The sequence below is a fragment of the Castor canadensis genome, chromosome 14, assembly GCF_047511655.1.
Source record: "Castor canadensis chromosome 14, mCasCan1.hap1v2, whole genome shotgun sequence".
Taxonomy (NCBI): domain Eukaryota; kingdom Metazoa; phylum Chordata; class Mammalia; order Rodentia; family Castoridae; genus Castor; species Castor canadensis.
Window position 1 is genome coordinate 70,930,447 of NC_133399.1, and position 22,321 is coordinate 70,952,767.

Here is a 22,321-nt window from a genome sequence, read left to right on the forward strand (position 1 = left end):
TTGGTCTCTTAAGTTTTATTGGTATACCAAGTTGTTGTCAACCAATTCTGTGCATATTTCCTTTGAAAAATCAGTGATAAATACTTACGGGGAAAATTATATCCATATGAAAAAATAATGTCAGATTATAGGGCTCATGTTAGCCTTAACTCTGTTCTTATTGTTGGATTAGAAGAGGAGCAGTGCATTCCTGGGGAGGGCACAGACTGTGTATTTGACATATGTTTCCTTGGGAAACAGAGCATGTCTATCTGAAGGCTTACATTTTAGCACCATCTTAACTTCTTTTCCCTTTAGGCCTTCGTGTTTGCTGTCTGTAGTGTTTGAAAATATTCCTTGTCTGGCTCTTCAATGATGGCTCCTTCTCATTCTTGGAATGTGAGCTTTAGTGTTGCTTCATCTGAAAAGCTTTTATGAGCAAACCATCTAGGTTTATACTCTGTTATTTTCTATGCTACTTTCTGAATGTTTTTTTCCTTAGCACATACCTTCACTTTTATTTTTATTTATTCTTCTAGTGCTCCACTATATGTTTCCTCACTCATCTCCTCAGTAAGAGCAGAGACTTTGGAAATTAGCTTACTTCTTGCTATTTGGTGTGTGATAGTTTTTGAGTGAATTAAGTTTTATTTAACAACCAAAACTTTGAAAATTTGTAACTGCTTTGATTGAAAACATTTAAAAAAATAATCCTATATAATTTTCTACCCTTAGAACAGTACAGCCTTACACTAATCATTAGTTTTTGTATCTATGTTTTGGTTAAATGATGTCCTTAAATTATTTACTTTGTACTAAATAACCTCAAATTATAGAATGCTCAGTTTAGCTTTCTTAAAATTTATCTTTTAACCACAGTTAACCTGTATGCTTTTTTAATAATAGTAAAAAGGACCTAAAATGAAGACCTGCTGTACCTGCATCTTGCACTCACCTATTTGCATACCTGTGGGTCAGAGACTATCATTGTTATTTCTTCATGTTTTCTTATTTTTTTTCCATGTATGTAAATGTTATTCTTATAACACTATTTCATACATTGAACTTAAATCTTTATATTTCTTGCTACAGTATGTAAGATTTACCTCATCTCACCCACAAGATTTTTATCGCTTTTTATTTCTTCTTTTGAACAATGTAATAAAGCGTCCTTGAATTTCATGTCCATTAACTAGAGATGATGTTTCTTGATTCCTTAGTTTGTAAAATAAAGATTAGCAAACACATGCTTCTTCATCACTTCTTCCACTTTCCTTTTGCTTATCAGAGTTGATAGCGGTTACATTCCATACTATATCTATATTCTATAGGTTGATATAAATAGAAGAAAGAAAATAAACACGTTATTGTTTTCACAAAGATACCACATAATAAAAAATAATAGGTTATGTTTATGGTTAGTTTTCTACAGGGCTATTTTTCATAACCTCTACCCCATGGCAAAGAAACTTCAAAATAAGTAATCTTTCTCATTACCAAATGATAAAAATAATGATACATTTTGCTTCTTATCTGAACTTCACCTCTTTTATTCATTTTTTTTCAATTTTTCCTATCGCCTGAGAAAATACATCTTTCTTAATATGGTCTTAGTACTTCTGGTATTAGTGATTGCTTAGAATCTATTCTTTTTATCTTGAAGTCCATTTAAATTCCCTTTCTAATTGTACTTATTGCTTTGTAGCTTCATAGTTTGACTACAAATATATCTATTTCTTTTTCTTTTTACTGGTCCTGCAGTTTGAACTCAAGGCTTTCATGCTGTACCAGTGGAACCATGCCTCTAGCTCTGGGCTACAAATTTCTTATCTCATCTACCCTTTCTACCTTACCACATTTTATTTGCCTTTTCCCCACTCTTCCTTGCTTTTATCATAGTCTCAGGTCTTCTCACTTTTCCATTCACATTACCTTTTGTATCAGATAAAACCTAAAATAATTTTCTAAGACTCTTTGGGAGATAAATGTCATATTGCTCACATTTTACAGCATTTATTTCAAATTTGACTGTGTAAGTCAGTGTAGAATTCTACATAGAAAATAGCCCCTTCCAAATTGTGAAGGACTGATTCTATCTGCCAGTTTCTTCTGTTGCTAATGACCAATCCAGTCACTCTCATTGCTTGCCCATCATATAAATTTTTTTTCTGTGAAAATCTTTAGATCTTTTTATATGATGATCTGAAAAATCACAGTGTTTCTTTTTGTTGGTCTTTTCTTATTCAGAACCTGTGAAGTGGTCTCTTTTACTTGTTTATCTTTAGAAATACAATTTCATCCATTTTTTTCCCTCCCAAAGATATCTACTTTAAAACAAACCTTTTTATTGACAGATGATAATATACATCTTTATTTGGTAACTAAAGCATTTATTATTTCTTGGTGAGAACATTCAGAGTCATTTCTTCTGTGTAATTTTAACAATATGATATAATGTTAACTATAATCACTTTCTGCGCAGTTGAACAGCAATAATTCTTTGTCCTATCTGGCTGAGTCTGTACCTGTTAATCTCTTCCCATTCCTTTGCCCTTATAGACCAACATCATGTGGGGTTTGTCTTTCTGTACTTCTCTTACTTCACTGATCTCCAGTCCTATCCATATTGCTGGGAATCCTTTTCATGGCTGCATAACATTCCATTGTGTATACATACTACATTTTCTTTATTCTTTCATCCATGTATAGTCAGCTTGGTTGATCTCATGTCCTGACTGCTGTTAATAGTGTGGCATTAAATATGGTAGTGCAAATGTCTCTTTGTTCTTTTTGATTAACACCTAGTAGTGGTATACCTAGATCATATTATAGCAGTTTTGTTTTCTAATTTTTTAAAGGAAATTATTTCACAATATTTATCATAGTTACTGTAATAACTTACATAATACCAGTAGGTTATAAAACTTCCTCTGTCTCCACATCTCACCAGCATTTGATATTTTTAACTTTTTGATTAGAGCCATTCTATAATGGGATGAGATGCTATCTCCTTGTGGTTTGGATTTGCATTTCTCTGATGATTAGTGACATAAAGCATTTTTTAAAAATAATTGGATTATTTGGGGTTTTGCTATTGAGTTTCTTTGTATTCCTTATATATTCTGGATATTAATGCCTTGTCAGATAGTTGCAAATATCTCCTTTCATTCTGTAGATTGTCTTCATTAGGTTTGTTATTTTCTTTGCCATGTAGAAGCTTTTTAGTTGGATGTAATCCTCTTTGTTTATTTCTTTTGTTGCCTGTGCTCTTTGACTTGCATTTGAAAGTGGATTTATTGGATTATGTCTCTGTTACTTTATCTTTAAATACTGATGTTTTATTTGAGCAGTCTTATTTAAAATGTTTTCTCTTTTACTTTGTTTCTTATACAGAATTTTCTTGCTCTCTTCTCTCCTTTCTTCTCTTCCTCCTTCTCCCCTTTCTCTTCCTCCTACTCCACCTTCTCTTCCTCCTACTCCCCCTTCTCTTCCTCCTACTCCCTTCATCCCTCCCTCTCCCTGTCCTTTTCTCTCTCCCTCTCTCCAATTTCTGTAGTGATTAACCTTAAGGAACTACATGTCTCTTAAACATTCACAGGCTTCTTATTACTTACTAAAAATAGAGGAAGTCCTTCAAACTTACTATCCTCTCATGTAACACAATCAGCTTAGAGTGTACAGGTATCCATGAAAGAGCCCTTTGTGTCACTTTCTGTTATTTGTGGGCTTGTAGAACTAATGCAAATAAAAACAAAGTAATATGATTCCTTGTCTCTGATCCATAGATATTGTCTTTCCTTAGAATTCATGAAAAAATAACAGGCTAGCTTTTTAGCTTGTATGTAGGATAAAACCTACATAGTTCTTGACAAATACATAGTCTTCTTTGATTTTTTTTCTATGTGTATTAGTTAAATTTTCTTTTTAATGTTTGGACCATTCTTCTGAAATCTGCTTTTGTTTTGGAAATAATTTTTAATTATGTCAAGTTTGACTCAAATGTTTGGTATTTTTTGATAGTCTAATATTAAATGCTAGAATGACAAGCATTGGATTGGTTTGGGGGGCAAAATTTTGGTCTACTGTTTGTATAATGATGTTTACTTTTAAACCCTATTTTTTACCTCCATTTCTTATTTCCAGCCTCACCACTTATGAACTCAGTGTTTTTCCTAGCTTCTGTTTTGATGAGTTGCCTCTAAGATTGAAACATTTTTCATCAAGACTCTTCCATCAGCTCTTTGCCAAATGTTTCTTGAAATTTTAAGTTTCTTTGTTATAGTAGCTTTTCATTTATATACTTACACTTTTTAGGAAGAGGAAGAGATAAGTTTCTGAAGTAGCACTCTTCTTTTTTCTTTCAAGTATTTGAGCAATAACTTGTTGCTTCATGTTTCTGTTACTGTATTTATAGCAAGGCTATTTCTTATTTCTACTTTGTCTCTATGTCTAAATATAAAGCATTATCATTGGGAAAATCAGCAAAATAGCCAATAAAAATGGTTGTAAAGGAGTAAATACTATTTTAAAGGACTTTTTTGTGGCATCTGGTTTAGCTACTTAGATTTTTGCTTACTTTTGGTTTAAATGAAATACATAAAGGTTGAGGATAACTATATTAATAGCTTTACACATTACATTTTCTCGTAATCTTTTCTTATTCTGTTAAAATGAATTGCACATATCTTAAAAATTGCTCTATGCCTTTTACTAAAATGTAATAGAAGATTTACTTTATATTCTAGGAAATGTCCCCAGACTTTTCATTCCCTAGAACAAAAGTTGACAAGCTTTTTATTGAAAGGGTCAGGTCAGGCTTACAGCTCATACAGTTGCTGTTACAACTACTCAACTTTGCTGTCCTTAGCATAGTCATAAGAAATATATGAATAAATCAGTGTGGCTGTATTGCAGTAAGGCTGTTTATGAACTGTAAAATTTGAGTTTTATATAATTTTCATATGCTTGATATAGTTCTTTCTTCTTTTATTCTTTACAACCAGTTAGCTTGCAGTCCATACAGGTATAAATTAGATTGTAGTCCATAAAAATATTGGTCAGTTTTTGCTGTAGAATTACTTGTTTGACTAATGACTTTTAAAATTGAATCCCATATTCTTTCTGTTTTGCTCCATCATCCTTTTTAGGCAAGCTAATGAAGAATATCAAATACTGGCTAACTCCTGGCGCTATTCATCTGCTTTTTGCAACAAATTGTTCTTTGGTATGGTGGACTATGATGAGGGAACAGACGTTTTTCAGCAGGTAAAAAGTTGTATTTTATTTTATACTATTTAACATAGCTGATTATGGTTAATACATTTTTGTTTCCCAGATAAAATGCAATTAATTAAGATAATTAACATAGTACATAGTTACAGTAAACTCTGTGTTGTGATAGAAATAAATGGAGTTAATTTTATCTCTAGCACTGTACAGTTTTTGCCATCGGTGAGTATAAAAGCACTTTGACTTTTGTATTATAGAGGAAATGTGTTTTTCAGTATATAGTGGCAGTTTACATGCATCAGTCTTATTTCAGTATTTAATTATATATGATTTAGGAAGTATTTTGAACAAGTTTATGACATTTTATATAAAATCCTGGAGTTTTATTTAGCCTTCATTTCACCAGTGTGTTAGATATAGAAATTTTACATGTAAAATATTAAATATTTATTTTAAAGTGTTTTCTCACTGTTAATATTACTACGATGACAATTATACTTGAATATGAGTTTTGGAGGGTGCCAACATTTAAACCATACCATAGTTTACATGGGCCAGTTATTGTAGTACTTGAAAAGTACTAATGTAGGTAACAGAAAGATGAATAATGAAAATCTGATTACATTTTCAGTACTAAAATTGAGAAATACTTGATGTAAATTGATTTTAATTTTCATTCTTATTTCAAGGTAAGAGTCAAAAATCTCTTAGCCTTCTGTTTTGAGGTGCTTTTTATAATTTTTGGTTTGTAAAATGTTTAATATATGCATAATACATTTGTACAAATTTGTATTTGTAATACATTTGTCTTATTTGTATATCTGAATGCAGATTATACGTTCTTAGATATCATATTATTAATAAGCATAATGTATCCTGGGATATTGTTCTATTTGGTATACATTCTGAGTGGAAATTAACATTATTGCCATAATATTTTTGTTACATAACCAATTTAAGACCAAGTATTTGTAAAGAAGTTGTGCAGAGTAAAACTGTGTTGTAGATTTCTTCTGTAATCTTTGGTAAATTCAAGTTCTTTAGAGCTGAAATAATTGGTTTCTGTTACATAGTGATCATCATTACCAAAAAGGAAAGTCTTTAAAATTTTAATAAACAATGCAGTCTACTTATGTGTTTGAAATGAAATCCGTAACATGCTTATGTATTCCAAATTCCAGTAATAGCTCAAGATGTCAAATAGCCCATATACTACGAATCACAATATTTCTATTCTGAACTTTCAATGACTTCTTTCTTTACCTTAATTATGAAAGTCTAGAAAGACAAAGAATAAAAAGCTGTTAAAATATAGATAATACAGATAGAATATAAATGATGGATGTATGCTGATGCGAGAATTCAGAGGAGGTCTTAGTCAAATTCACCAGTTCTTTTCCATTTAACAGTGGATTAAGATGAATTAAAGCAGAAATTCAGATCTGAAAAGCTGTTAGACTTTTGTAATATATGCTTCCTTTTCAAAATTCACACCATAAATTATAAAATGTTAGGTGAATGATATATAAAAATACTGGGATGATGACATAGTAGCGTTTTTTTTTGTATTACATGTTTTACAGCTCAACATGAACTCTGCTCCTACTTTCATGCATTTTCCTTCAAAAGGCAGACCTAAGAGAGCTGATACTTTTGACCTTCAAAGAATTGGATTTGCAGCTGAACAGCTAGCAAAGTGGATTGCTGACAGAACAGATGTTCATGTATGCTTTTATTCCCTACAGTTTTAATAATATATCCTGATTAGCCTGGTTTGTTAGAGCATTATAATAAGCCTACAGGAACAAATATTTTTTCTGTATGGTTATGTTTCCTTGCATAGAATACTGTGGGTTTTTGTTTTTGTTTTAGTTTTTGTTGCATGGTGCTAACGATTGAATACTGGGGCTTGCACATGCTAATCACAAGGTCTACCACTGAGATACATACCCAGCCAAAAAAAAACCAATATGCTTGATAGGTATAACTGATTAGTTGGAGTTTTGGGTAACCAGGTGAATTCATATACTTTATAAGATAATGGTTCATTGATAGTTTTAAAAAAATGTCCAAAAGTACATGAGTTAGACACAAAATAATTTCAGGGGATAAAAATACATGAAAATGGTTCAGTGTTGTTATTAATCAATGAAATTCTGATTAAAAAGCAGTATATAAAATTTTTATCTTTTGTGCTAATAGAAAAAGAATTTAGAGCCAGATAGAAAAATCCCTATTCATATGTACTGCCTTTGGGACTGTAAATTGGCACAACTGTCCTAATATTATGTGCTATGTTTCTGTTTTCTATAATTTAGCTTCTAGGAATTGAACTCAAGGATCTGATCAAGGGTGGTTTATATTCTTAGCCATAGAGATATTTTTTTAGTAAGATTCATTTCAATGGAAAAAATTTTAAACAAGTCACATGTCTAAAAACAAGAGACTTTAACATAGAAGGAAGCTCAAAGTCTAACAAGTAAAAAAGTGAGAAAAATACTATTTATACTATGGTCTGGAGTTTTGTTATGAAGCATAAATCTGAATTAAGTTGAAAGAGACTTGTTTATTCTGGAAGGAAATTAACTAAAATGTTGGTAGTAGTGTGTACATGGAGGACTTATGGCTATTTTTCCTTTTACATTTCAATATTTTCTTTAGTGAACACTTCCAACCAGTTATTTTAAAAGTCCATTCTTGTACAAGTAGTATAGAACCATTAATTTTTACCAAAAGGTATAAACATATAACTGAGTTAAGGTGTTTCTCTCATATATTACAACAGCCATTCACCTATATGATGTTGTTAAAGGTTTTCATATTTTGTTGGCTAAACTTATTTCCTAATTACTGTCATGTTTCTTAAATATTTTGGCAAACAGTTTACTATGAAATGTACAATTTGGTTAGTCCAAGACATTATGGGTAATGTTGAGAGTACTATTTTTTATAAGAAATACTAAATTTTAATTAGAAATGATTCTGGCCTATCTACCTATTACACTTACATGTTTAATTGATAGAAATGCTTTTGTAAAAAAAATTGGAGATACTATAAAAGTTTAAACAGTTTTAAAAATGAAAATAGTACAAATAGTACCAACCCATACCCTTTACTAATATTTACTAACGCATACATTTTACCACATTTGCTTTGTGATTCTTATTCCTCTATGTCTCTTTACCTCTTTCCTCATACACAAATTCACTATTTTTTCCTGGGAAAAGTAACTGGGATGGATTATCTGTCCTAGAAATACATAAACACAGTACAATTAGCATTATTCTGGTATAATAATTTGATTTTAGCTGCTGCCATTTATATAGCCTATAATCCTTCAACATTGACATTAATATTTTAAAGAAATAAATTTTTTATATAGAATGATTCTCATTTAATTTGCATGACACTTACTCATCATTGGATTCTTTTCATTCATTGCCAATCATAACACTACTTACATGATGTTTTAATCTTATCTGTAGGTACAAGATGTTTTTCTGTCACTCATTAGTGATAATAATTTTGAACATATAGTCAAAGTCTTTCTCATTTCTTCACTGCATAATTATTCATATATTTTAACTTCTTTATAATTAATGAATTGTGTAAGATATTTGAAATCATTCAGGCATCTTATTCTACACTAAAATATCCTTTTACATTTAGCATCCATTTATGATTCTTGCCTGATTTAGTTTTCACCATGATGTTTGCAAAATGATGCCAATTCTAGCTTTCTCTCCATATTTCTAGTTGACCCTCAGCATTCTATTGAAATCAAGAGTCCTACTGTCTTTATGTATTTGTCTGTCTTTCATCCATCTATTGTTGGTAAAAAGGCATGAATTTCAATTTGTATTGTAAGTATTTTTCAAAATTTTATCGTATTATGATGTTTTGACATCTTATAAATAGCTTTCTATCTGCAAAAAGAGACTCCTGATAGGGAGGCAGCTAATTCTTACAGCTAATAAATGACCTGGCCATTGGCATGTCTTTGATATGCAAACTAATCAGTCTAGAGCTCTATTTCCTCTGTCTGGCCTGTACATCATTAGCAGGGAAGATTCCTCTGCCTTAATCATCCCAGGGACAGGAACTAGGCAATGAGATCACCCTTACTCCCCAGAGCTCACCAAAATTATGCAGACTAGGAAATCCTAAACTGTTTATCCTGCCCTGACCTGCACAGTTCATCTGCACTGCTGTGTAAACCTCAATGAAGGCAGTGACATAAATCTCCCCCTGGCTCTGTCTTCTGCCGCTTGACCACTCTGGTATCTCTCATGTGGTGCTGTGTGATGTGTAGTGCCTCCTATCTCTAGGACCTGTGAATATAATGAACCTTGTTTTTTCCTGAGTCTCTCCTGCTATACCTGATTGACCAGCTCATAAAAGAGTACAAAACTGTTACATTAATTCCACTGTGGTTTCTAATTTATTACTGTATTTTATTAGTTTGCTTCTAAAATTGCCCTACATTTGACCAGTGGGAGCCCTTTCATGTTGTTGATTCTTAAGACTCCTCCATCATGTTCTTCTAAGTACTTTTTAATTTTTTTGATCAAAATAAATTATTTTGATAAATTATTTTTTATCAAAAATAATTATTCCAGGCTTTTTTTGTATCTACTCTACACAGCACTCAATTAGTCATGTATTTAAAGATTTCTGGTTACTTTTAGTAGGAAATCTGTATATACTTTAGAAATCATGAGTTTGTACCAGTTGTATCAATTTCTAAAAATATACTCTTCATACTTTAAAGGATAATAGCAAGAAAGTGAATAGACAGTTCACAAAATGGGAAATATTTGCCAATCATTTTTGTAATGAGATATCTAATTATGTTGTTGTTAAGCTCAATAATGAAAACAAAAACCCATCTTAAAACACGTGTGAATGAACATTTCTATGAAGAAAATATAGATATGGCCACTAAGCGCATGAAGAATTGTGTAACATTGACAGTCCTCGAGAAAACATACATCAAAACCAGAATAAAATAGCACTTCCTTCTCAGTAGGATGCCTAGAACCCATAAGTCAGATAAGTGCTAGCGAGGAAGTGCAGAATTGAAATCATCATACACTGCTGGAAGATGTAGAATGGTACAACCACTTTGGACACAATCTGGCAATTCCTCAAACTTTATAGAGTTTCTACATGACTCATCCTTCAATCCTAGGTATCTATGCAAGAGAAGTGAAACCATATGTTCCCACAATACTTATAAAAGAACAGAGTTCTTCATAATAGCCATAAGGTTTACAACTTAAATATCTGTCAACTGATAAATGGATATAATAATGTCTGTCTACTGGTAAATGTAGTAGATTATCCAGCCGTACAAAGGAATGAAGTACTGACACATGCTTCAACATGAATAAAGTTTGAAAACATAGTGAAAGAACCCAGTTACAAAACACACATAATGTGAAAGTCCAACATTAGGGATATCTATGGAGATAGAAAGTAGATTAGATTTTATGTAAGGCTAATGGTTGGGGGGATAAGTGGGTGAGTTGAGTTGATTAAAGTATTGAAATTATTGTAATGTTAGTACATATTTATGCATATACTAAAACCATTGAATTGTACATTTAGGGTGAATTGCATGGCATTTGAATTTTATTTTATAAACCTGCAAACAGTAGCCTTTTACATAGTCCCGATTTGAAATAACAAAAATACACCCACATTTTAGCACCACCATTTACTGGATAATCCAGTTTGATGTGTAAATTATAGCAGCTCTGAGTTGTGTTGTATGTGTAGGGTTTGCATATGTTTGAGTGTATTCATCCAAAATGAAGAGAAAGGCTTTTTACATAGCCATGATTATTTTTTTTCAATGCAAGGTAAGAAACAAGTCATGACTTAAAGCTTTTATTTTTGACTCAAAAGGAGAGTAATAAAAGTAGTTTCAATGTTAGATGTGAAAAATAGGGGGACGTGTCACCAAATTCTTTGTGTTGAATATTATAAGGACTAGAATATGGTCAAAAGAAAAATTTAGTATTTCTCTGTCACATTTAAAATTTTCATTACATTTTTACAGATTCGGGTTTTCAGACCACCCAACTATTCTGGCACCATTGCTTTGGCCCTGTTAGTATCACTCGTTGGTGGTTTGCTCTATTTAAGAAGGAACAACCTGGAGTTCATCTATAATAAGACTGGTTGGGCTATGGTATCTCTGGTATGTTATCACATTGTCATTTTTTTGTGTTTCTTTCTTTGCATTATAGCGTAAGTTTTTTCAGTATTAACAAAATGAGCCAGATTATTAATATAGTGTAAATTAACCTAAATGAGAATAGCTTTTTATAACTGGGATGATGTGGTGTATGTTTGCTTTCGGCCTAAGCTGTGCTCTTTTCCTTCTACTTTTCACTCTGAAAATATAATGCCTCTCATACTTGGCATATTACAAAGACTAAATAAGTGCATGTTGAATATATTTAAAATATAAGATTATAAGAATTAGTAGTTTAGAATAATTTTTGAACTGAAGAGATTCATATATGTATGTATCCACTCTTTTAACCATCAACTTCTTGTGTTTTTACTACATACCTGATTTTTGTAAGGTACTGAAGATATAAAAATAAGATACAGATCCTACTCTGCAGAATTCATTTTGATGGTACAAACTAATGAACAGACTAAATGCATTGTAATATTATCCATGCTATGATGGAAGTATGTAGGGAAAGCGTTAATATAGGGATACAGAAGAACAACAGCTAACTCAGTAAAGGTAATCATGACAGGCATCCTAGAGTGTGACATAAGATGGACTATGAAAAAGAAATAAAATTCTGAAACTGTTAAGTCCAGTAAAGGAGTATGAGATGATGCTGAAGTGGAAAGAAATAGACTCTTGTTTTCAGTGTCAAGGGATATGGGTTTATCCCACTAGTGCTAGGAAGCCATTAAAATATTTCAGAGAAAAATTACATAATTAAATGCATGTATTAGAATGATCATTCTGGTAGTAATGGGAGTTGATTAACAGGTAAGTTTGGCAGATGGAATTACAATAATCCACATGAACATGATCCTATTACAGTTTCTACAAAAGTATTTTCTTCCAAATGATTATAATCATCCTACATTTCTTTAAAATAATTAGCTCACAAAATAAAACGTATAATAAATAAACAGATATATTCAGAGAATGATATTGTATCTGCTACTTAACTAAAATATTGGAGTTAAAATAGATACTGTAAATTGGAACACGAAATTCATATTATGCATATAGACTTAAAGTATTACTAGGAAATAAAAAGATTTCCTGATGTGTAGGAGATAATTATTTTTCTTTTTACTTTTAAGTTATTTTGAAAGATATTTAACAGTAAAGCAGAACATCATATCACTAAATTAATGAAAGATGGGTGAAATATGTCTAGGTGTGTATGCATGTTAATATTTGTTTATGGCAGTTTTCCTGTGTTTTACAGCTTAAATGGTTTCCGATCAAGTTTTAATTTATTGTGATGAGTTTAAGATATATTCTGTAATCTTTTGAGAAACAGCTGAAAACAATCAAAGCAAAAAACTCATGGAAGAATTAAGATGGAGATATATATATGTATGGTTAGTACAGAAGAGATACAGAACAGAGGAATAAAAACACATGAAGCAATACTAATAAAAATAATGACAGACTTAAATATAGTCATGTCAGTTTATGTGCATTAAATGTAAATAGACTTAGCATTCAAATCAATAAGCAGAGATTATCAGAATAGTCAGATGCAAACTAGGTGCTATCATAGGAGGAACAGTGTAAAAATAAAGCTACTGAAAACAAAAGAGTACAAAAAAAACCAAATAATGGAGAGATATGCTATATTCAAAATCATAAGATTTAATATTGTTATGTAACATTTTCTTCAAATTTCTCTTTGATTTAATGAAATGGTTATTTTAAACTTGGCATTCATTTTAGAATAAATTGACATCCTGATTCTAAAGTTAATATATAAAGGCAAAGGACCTGGAATAGCCAAGTAATTTTGATAAAGAACAAAATTGGAGGATCTATATTACTTGATTTTAAAACTTCCTATAATGCTATAGTAATTGAAATAGTGTCAGTTTGACCTAAGAACTGACAAATCATTGGAACAAAATACAGAGTACAGAAATAGTAAGTATACATAGATGGGCAATTCAATTTTTAACAAAGCTGCCAAGTAAATCAATGAGAAAAGTATTGTTTTCAACAAATGATGCTGAAATATACCCGTGTGCAATTAAATACAAAATTTATGTCACCTATGTAAGAAATGCTCAAAAAGGATTATATCTCCATATGTAAGAGCTTAAGTTATACTTCTGGAGGAACACAGAAAATCTTTGTGGCATGAAAATAATGAATTGGGAAGGGAAGAAAAAGATAAATTGACTTCATTAAATGTTGAAAATTTCTGTTCTTCCCAATATACCATGAAGAGATTGGAAATATAATCTATAATCTATAGAACAAGAGAAAATACTTTGAAAACATACATGCTAAGGGACATGTATTTACAATATGTAAAAAAATTACTGCAACTTAGTAATAAGCAAACAGAAAACAAGTTTTTAACAATGGACAGTGTGCTTTTACTTAAAATTAGATAAACACATGCCAGCAAAGACCATTGACAAATGTATAAAAACTACAGGGAATATGAGATTCAGATTTTTAGTTTTTCTAAAAAGTAGATGTCAATAGACAGATCAGGTAAGAGCACTAGCATTCAAAATGACATCTACGTAATAGAAGGCTGGTAATTATTTAATTACTATTTTGATTTTTCTTGGCTTGAATTCAGTGCAAGTTGAAACCTGGAAGTGATAGTCATATAGACAGAAAGATATCTAGCAGATACTCTTGATGTGACCTAAGAGGAAAGAAGGAAATTTATAAAGCCAAAAGAGAACAGGAGAGATTCTTCAGGGATGTTTTGTTTTGTTTTAAATCCTCTCTTTATTTCTTTTCCCTTACACCAGAGCCTCCCAGCCATCCTGAAGTGAGAGCAATTCAGGCAGTGAAAGTAGTTGGCCTGGTGTCTGGCCAGTGCTTTTCAAAGATGGGAGTCAAGAGCCAGAAGGAACATCAATAAGTTGTTTCCTTTGGAGTAGAGGGACATAAGATAGACCAGTTTCTAGCACAGCCTGAGCTTCTGTGTAATGACGTAGTATCTGGTAATCAAGAAGCTTGGGTGCCTTCCTCATGCCTAGTACTATTTTGCTATCATAGCAGAGTTTGTGGGTGGAGCCTGGTTGTCACCCTTATACCACCTTTCTTGCTAGTCCACGTTTGATGCAAGAATTGCTGAGATCTACCTGAGAATCCTCCACTACAACTTTATGAAGCCCAGCTGAGTGCAGCCTGGGCCCATTTGTCCTCCAGATAACATGGAGGTAGCACTGTCACAACTGCATCGCTGCTTATAATATGCTATCCTGGTGGTAGCTGCAATTAGAACAATCTGAAGGAGAGTAAGCTTAGCCCACAGGGCATCATTCACTAAGTTTCAGAGGATTACATCTTTTAAAAGGGATATAACCAGGTTTCTAAGCTCTTTTGAGTCCTTTGCAGAGAAACAGTTTTGAAGGCTTTTGCATCCATACAACTCATTGAAGTTGTAGACATTTATGAGCACCAGGGACCTATTCAGAATGAACAGTTATTGGCTGCAACTCAGCTGTCAGGAACTCCAACTGTCTTTGGTCACTTATTTGGAGGACTGTAAATAGTGGCTAGGTAACTGTTTTTCCAGCATTCTTAGAATTCCTTTTCTGGATTTCTCTTTTGGCCCAGTAAGCAATTTTGATCAGGAATCAGGAGCTGAAGAGAAAAAAGGACCAGTGGTCTCTTTCAGTACCTTAAAGGTTCTATAAACAACCTACAAACTCTCCCCAAGACCCATTAGCATTGTTGGTGAAGTGTCCTGTAGCATCCATTCTCTATTAGCAGTTGATGAAATGCCTGATGAGATTCAGGCACTTGCAAAAATCCCAAAACACTCCTAAGACCGTCAGTCATTTTACTGTTTTAGATCAGCACTCTGCCCAATTGCTCAAACTCTTCACTGTGCCAGTTTTATGAGCTTCTAGGTGTTAAAATGGTCAATTAAGACAAGTAGGAGAACCCAAAGTAACAGTTAGCCTTTATTCACTTAATGAATCAATATAAACAAGACATCAGAAAGATATCAGCTCCTTATGTTTCCTGTTTTCCCACAGAATAACATTGGGCAAGAGTCAGTGATAGTTATCACAGGCAAGGAAATTATCTTACTGTAGAGGAGCCCCCAAAAGGCTTCTGTCTTTAATAGAGTGGATGTGGGTGGTTAGGCAATGACTAGGGGAGGAAAAGTTCTGAATCAGAGTAGAGAAAGTCCCTGAAGCAAGGTCACTTAATGAGTTCTCCATGGAGGAACCTGATAAGTACCTTACCTAAGGCTCCTGAATGGCCTAGGAAAACAAATATGCACATAAACATCCCTGCACCTAAAGGTTTTGGAGCTTAAATCTTTGACTATAACTTCATTCAGAAACTGTAATGTACTAGTTGTTCACCAAGTCTGGTATTGGAAAGAGTAGCTCAACCCACTCCACTGCATTGTGGTCTTTCAATTGTCTATGATCAGGTTCAAAGGATGGACATAAGATTGTGCTTTGTAGCCCAATACTTCTAATAATAACAAAGAAAAAAACTAACGTGACTGTAAGACAAATAGAATGTAGGAACCTAAGAAAGTTAGCAGATAAAAATAGTTGTAATGATTAAAAGAGTGATCCACCACTTGGTTTTGAGATTACATATAGCCTGCAGGTGAAAGTATATAAAAAGATACTCCACATAAATGGTAAACAAAGTCCAGGGAGCCTGTACTTAGAGAAAACAAAATAGATTAAGTCCAAAACAAGACAGAGGTCATTGTATAACAGCATAGGAATAAGTTCATCAGAGGATATAATAATTGTGTAAATATAATGTGCCCCCAACATTGGAGGAGCTAAATGTGCAAAACAAATTTTAACAGAACTGAAGAGAGAAATAGAAGTAAGTCGGGAAGGATTCAACACGCTATTTTTCAACAATGGGGAAATCGGTAAGGAAACAGCTAACTTGAGCAGCATTGTAAATGGACCTAACAGGCATGTATGGATGAACTCATAGAAAGAGATAAAGAGTAATTTATTATGTAATCATAATTACACAATCTATATGTATATCAAAATTTGTTTATCTTAAGTATATACATTTTAAAAAACATTTTCATTAGTAAATGAGAGTTATACAGGGGTTTTTCCTGTGATATTTCCATATGTCCATATATTGTATCCCAGTTTGGTTCATCCCCTTCATTATTCTCCTTCCCCCACTCCCCTTCTTAAAATGACTTTGACAGGTTTCAGGGTTCCATATTCATACATATATTCAAAGTACCTCAACCATATTCATCCTCCTTTACCCTCTTCATTTACCCTTCCCCTTCTGCTATTATTCTTCCCTTAATGTGACCTGTTTTACATTCTTGTCCTTCATTAAGCGTTCATTTGTTGTTTTTCGGGGTTTTGCGTTGGTAATTTATCTGTAAATATGTTGTACTTCAATTAGTCTAATCTCTTTTATTACTCTTCCTTACCCTTTTCCCCCTACCCTCTATTGTTCAACAGTTTTCAGTGCATTTCATTGTCTTATTCCTACACAGATGTGATGTATTTCAGTATTACTTTCTAGCATTCTTTTCTTCCTCCCTTAGTTTCCTCTAATAGTCCCACTTTTGTTTTATATATATATATATGTATATATATACATATATATATAAAACAAAAAAATATATATTCTCATATATGAATATGCTTGTATTTGGATCTATCTCATTTGTCACTTATATTTCAATATAACTGGGGGAAAAATGACCAAAAGATGTCACTACAGTAACTTAAAAGAATACATCTAAGCTTGAAATACACCAAGCAAAAATTGAATGCATTACAAGTAAAAAATAAGAAAAACAATAAGCATCATGAAAAATTTTAATGTACCTCTATCAGCAAATAATAGCTGGCAAGACAAACATTAAGGAAATGGACCATCAACATGCTATATATAGTGGATTGGCACATGTTAATATAAATAACCATAGTGATTTCAATTCTAAACTCAGTAAAAGTTGTACATTATCTCTTGCACAAATGAGGCATTTAGAAAATTTGGTTATGAAATTTCATGAAGGGACTGTTGAACTAAACAACAAAATGAAAGTAGAACATAGCACACCTGAGTATAGCTAAAACATATACTAATCTTTCAGGCAGTTTTAAGTTATTTTAGCATTCAATGTAAAAAACAATAAAAGAATAAAATACGAAATCAGATTAAAGAAGCAACTCTAAAGTTAGAATAATTTACTAAAATAGGGTGCTTTCAAAAGCTGGCTTGATGAAAACATTAATGAATTAAACATACTTTCCTCCTAGAAATCAAACACATGATTTATGAATAACAACAAAACCTCTGAAAACAGAAATCCCACCTGAACTTGTTTCTGAGGGACAAAAGGAGGTATCATTAAACTGAGGTGTCTTATTTGAAGGAAGCAACAAATTTCTTTAACAACAAAAAAGTGAACCACTGATGTTTGAAATTCACTTCCATCCCAGAGCAGCCTCTTGGCTGAGGCTTATCTGAGTAAGGAAATACAGACCTGTTCAAAGACAAACAATAAGGGCAATATGAACAACAATTTAGCAATGTCTGCACATATCTACTCTAAAATAAATTTTAAGCAGAATAGCATTTCCTTACAGATTAAAGAAAATTTAACATAAAAAAGTTTCCACAAACTTTATGGCAATATCAAAATCATTCTGCTACAAATAACAAAATATTTATAGTTATCAAGAAAAGCCATAAAGCCAAATAGGAAAATTTAGAGAAAAGTCAAAACATAGGAATAGGTGACATGGAACATGACAAATCTTGCTATGAATCTGCAAGTAGAAATTCTAAAATAAAAAATTACCAGCGAAATTCAGCACTGTGCATAAAAACAAACAGGTCATAGGACCGGTTAAGTATTAGGGGAAGTAAAAATTGATTGTAAATCATCATATTAATTATTTATAGGAGAAATAGGACTATGATTAGGTACTTTATAAACTAGTTATAATTCATTCAGGATTTTAAAAGTTTAACAAACTATAAATTTATGCAGTCATTCTTAAGTAAAGGATATCAAAATCTCTAACATAACAATGAAAACTTAGAATGATGCCTATAGTTTCTCACTGTTCTTCTTTTCATTCATAGAATTAGGTCAAGGTAGCAGAGCAGAAAAAGAAACATTGAGAATAAAAATTATGAAGGAAGAGATATGTCATTATTAATCTATGATACGGTCTGCCTGTTATATAATTGTCAACATAGTAAATTCAAGACAGTGTATGGAGAACTAATAATTAGTATTGGAGTTCAGCAATTTTTGTGAATTCATGGTCAATATACAAAAATTACTAGGTTCCTAGATATTATACAATTTAGATATATATTAAAAACAAAATCTCTTTTATAATAGGAAGTAAAAAAATATTCAAAAGTAAATATAGGGAGGAAGAAGAAGGGATGAACAGGAAGTGATAAGGAGGGTAGATATGATCAAACCATGATAAATGTATGAGTAGAAATGACACAGTGAAACTCATTAATTTGTACAGTTAATGTGCATTAATAAAAATATTGGAAAAGGTAAATCCAACAAAAGTTATTCTATTTATAAATAGAATATTGAAAATGGACACATCCATATTTAATACATTATTTATAATATAATGTATTTTTACATCTAATTGACAATTTATTTTTGACTTCTTTCAATAGCCTTTCATCCTCATTTTATTTTTACCTAAAGGCAAGAGGTTTTCTTGACTGAATTGGACAGTAATTTTTTTTTTGCAGCACTGGATTTGAACCCAGGGCTTCACACTTACTAGGCAGACGCTCTACACTTGAGCCACTCCACCAGCCCTAAGACTGAATTGGAAGTGACAGGATAGACTTGATAATAGTAACTTTAAAGCAATTCAGTTTTAGCTCAGATAATCAAATAGAACCTGCCTGGCTTTCTAGTAGATAAAAATATAAATTTGAAGTAAAGAAAGATTTAAGAAAGGAAGGTTTCTTATTTTCTCTTCTGACAATTTCGTCAAACTACATTAATCAATTGTACTGTATTTAAAGTAAATGTGTAATATAGATGATTTTAATCACTTTGCCCAGGCTAGATTTCAAGTTGCTGAATTTCAGCGAAGTTTCCCAGGACTTTGGGTAAATATGGTGTATTTAATTGAAATTGTTTTTATAAAATTAAAACTCCTTTAGTATTTAAAAATTAATATCATAGCAAATCTTGTCACTGTTTAAGTCTGTACAAAAACCGACATTGTCTCCTCTGTGAAATCTTAATCTTCATGAGGAGCCTGCAATTATGATATTGTAAAATTAGTAATAATGACATTACTATTTAGTCAGTGTCTTTTTTCTTTGGGGTGAATTTTATGTTTGCTTCTTAAAATAACTGTGCAGAGGAATTTATATTATTTTCATTCTATAAGGAAAGGAAACAAAGATTCAGTTAAAGTCATCTTGCCTGAGTTCACAAGGCTAGAAAGTGATTCAACTAGGATTGGATCCCACTGACTAAGTTCAACATTCTTTTCACAAAAATTGGCTTGTCTCAATCAGGGCAGATTATCTTATATTTTAGCTGTTAAATGCAGTGGGTGTAATGAGCCATTATGACTACAAGAAAATGCATAGAATATTGATATTATACATAAATGTTAAATACTTCAACAGATCAATTTCTTGCATCCTGTTCAATCATGCATATTTTTCATTGTGTTTTATTTCGAATCCTTGAAAGATAATTAACTTGGCATAGAAGAAGATACTCTAATATTCACAACCACATGCTTGAGAAGAGAATCTTGGCAGGTATGCCTGCTCCCCAGTGGCAGCCTTTTTGAAGTCAATAACAAGCTGCAGAGAACAGGCATGTTTTCAAACAATACATTTAGTATTCTAGACTGATGATAAAATACTGAATTTTAAAACAACCTTTACTGCATCTGTCCCTGCTTTTCTTTAATATAGAGATACACAGATTCATGGTGTCTTTTATTGTCTGACAATAGCCTGTGGAAGCTATTAAATCATTTAAGCAGAAAGGTCAAATATGTAATTTGAATCTTCTTTACATTTTTCTCCTGATTGCATCACCATTACCACCATTACCACTGCCATCAAACTTAATTATTTAAAAGTGGAAAAAAGAAATTTATTTCCACTCTTTCTGTATCTACTTTTGAGATTTCCTTAGAAAGTTAAGAGACAATCCAAAACACTGACTTATTTATTCTGATTCTGAAATATTTGTTCAAAATAAGCAATATCTTTTTCCTTGGTATTGAAAATACATTTAAAAAAATTTTGGCAAAAGTATTGTCATCTGATGAAATTCTGGTAAAATCCTAGGATTGTGATGAAATTCTGGTAAAAGCCTGAGATTTCATAGCAAAGGGAAAGCTCCTAAAATAAAAACAGTGATGAACTGTGTAAGAGTAAATCACATCAGTAATACAAAAAAGAGCTATACCGATGGAATGGTTATTGAGAAAATAGTCTGGTATAGAACCTCTATCACATTCTGTTTCTTAGTAAAGAATAAGACTAGGTACATTTAATTGTTGTGTTTTTTAGAGTTGAACCTATACTAAAGTACTTACCAGGGGACTTAGTGCTTTGAGACTAGCTCTGGGTAAACTGTATTCTAAGGCCGATAGTATTTTTTCTTTTTGATTATTGTATTCATTTTATTGTGTATGATTCAGGGCTTTGCTAAGAATGAAGTATATACTGGTAAGAAAATGAAGTTATTCATAGTGCTTTAGTGTACAGGACAGACAGAAAGTTTGTAACTTTATGATAGAGGAAGTAAAATGTGTAAATATTTAAAGTTACACATGTTAGAGCTTTCTAAGTTTACAAAAATAAAAAGATAAAAGGGTACTTATAAGTACATCCTCCTATTCTCATGCTTCCTAAGGAGGAAAAATGCCTGTTAACTATTTGTAAAAGGTGATAATTGCCCATGGAACAGAATATGTGCCATTGATGGGTTCTGATTTCCCTCGCTAAACATAAAAAACGGTGGACAAGAAGCATGGACCTTACCTACTTTATGATGAGTTTAAAGTAGAATGGTTGAGTGACACTTGTACTGAATTTTAAGGAGCAGAGCAAAGATATATAATTTATAGTTTCCATTTACATATAATTTCAAAATGAGTTAAAATACTGTTTTTTACCCATAATGCAGATCTGCATTGCAGCCTGCAACACTACATAGCTTATTATCATTTGAAACTAGAAAATATTAGTGTGTGAGTATCAACATTCATTTCAAACACAAAGGAAAACATCCTAAGAATCTGCAGTGAAAAACATGAAAGATAAGGCATCATTGAAAAAGTCTAATAACCCAATATTACTATCACAGTAAATCCAGTGATAATAGGATAAAAGCTGTTTTCTGCTTGTTAATGCTGATGATCTGTATTGGTGGGGTGATTGACATACCCTAATGTTTTTTCTGATTGAAAGAAGTTCTATCAATATAACTTAATTGCTTAAATTTTATAAAAAGTATAATAGCTGAAAGTTAGTTGCACAGCTTTCACATTTATTAAATGTTCTTTGGCATAATACACACTATGATTTATTAGAACATTTGTACTTTGGGGGACATTCAAAGATACAGGATTGTTCTGACTTCAAGTAGGGTAGAAATAGGCCTTTTTTGTTCCTTTACACTTATTTGAATAAATTATATGACATTTAATATGTGCAGATAACATCACTATAGTTGATTGTTTTATTTCCTTTTAGAAGTGAGAAGTAAATAATACTGATAATATTCTATCCAACAGAGTTAACTGTTGTTTGTGAATGACCTCAAATGGTTTTATCCATCAGACAACTGAGTCATTTGGCTGTTTGAAGATAGGTAATTTGTATGTATTATCAAGTTA

The 22,321-nt window shown here is 31.9% G+C and overlaps 1 protein-coding gene across 4 annotated transcripts in view; it reads left to right on the forward strand.

Annotated features, from left to right (window-relative positions):
- The window catches only part of Tusc3 (tumor suppressor candidate 3), a 196,838-nt gene that overhangs the window by 85,251 nt on the left and 89,266 nt on the right, over positions 1–22,321 (forward strand). For all 4 annotated transcript variants that reach the window (XM_074054731.1, XM_020167490.2, XM_074054732.1 and 1 more), the window contains exons 3-5: positions 5,127–5,244; positions 6,792–6,932; positions 11,274–11,414. In XM_074054731.1, the coding sequence (XP_073910832.1) occupies positions 5,127–5,244; positions 6,792–6,932; positions 11,274–11,414 (400 nt within the window). The remainder of the gene's footprint in view (positions 1–5,126; positions 5,245–6,791; positions 6,933–11,273; positions 11,415–22,321) is intronic.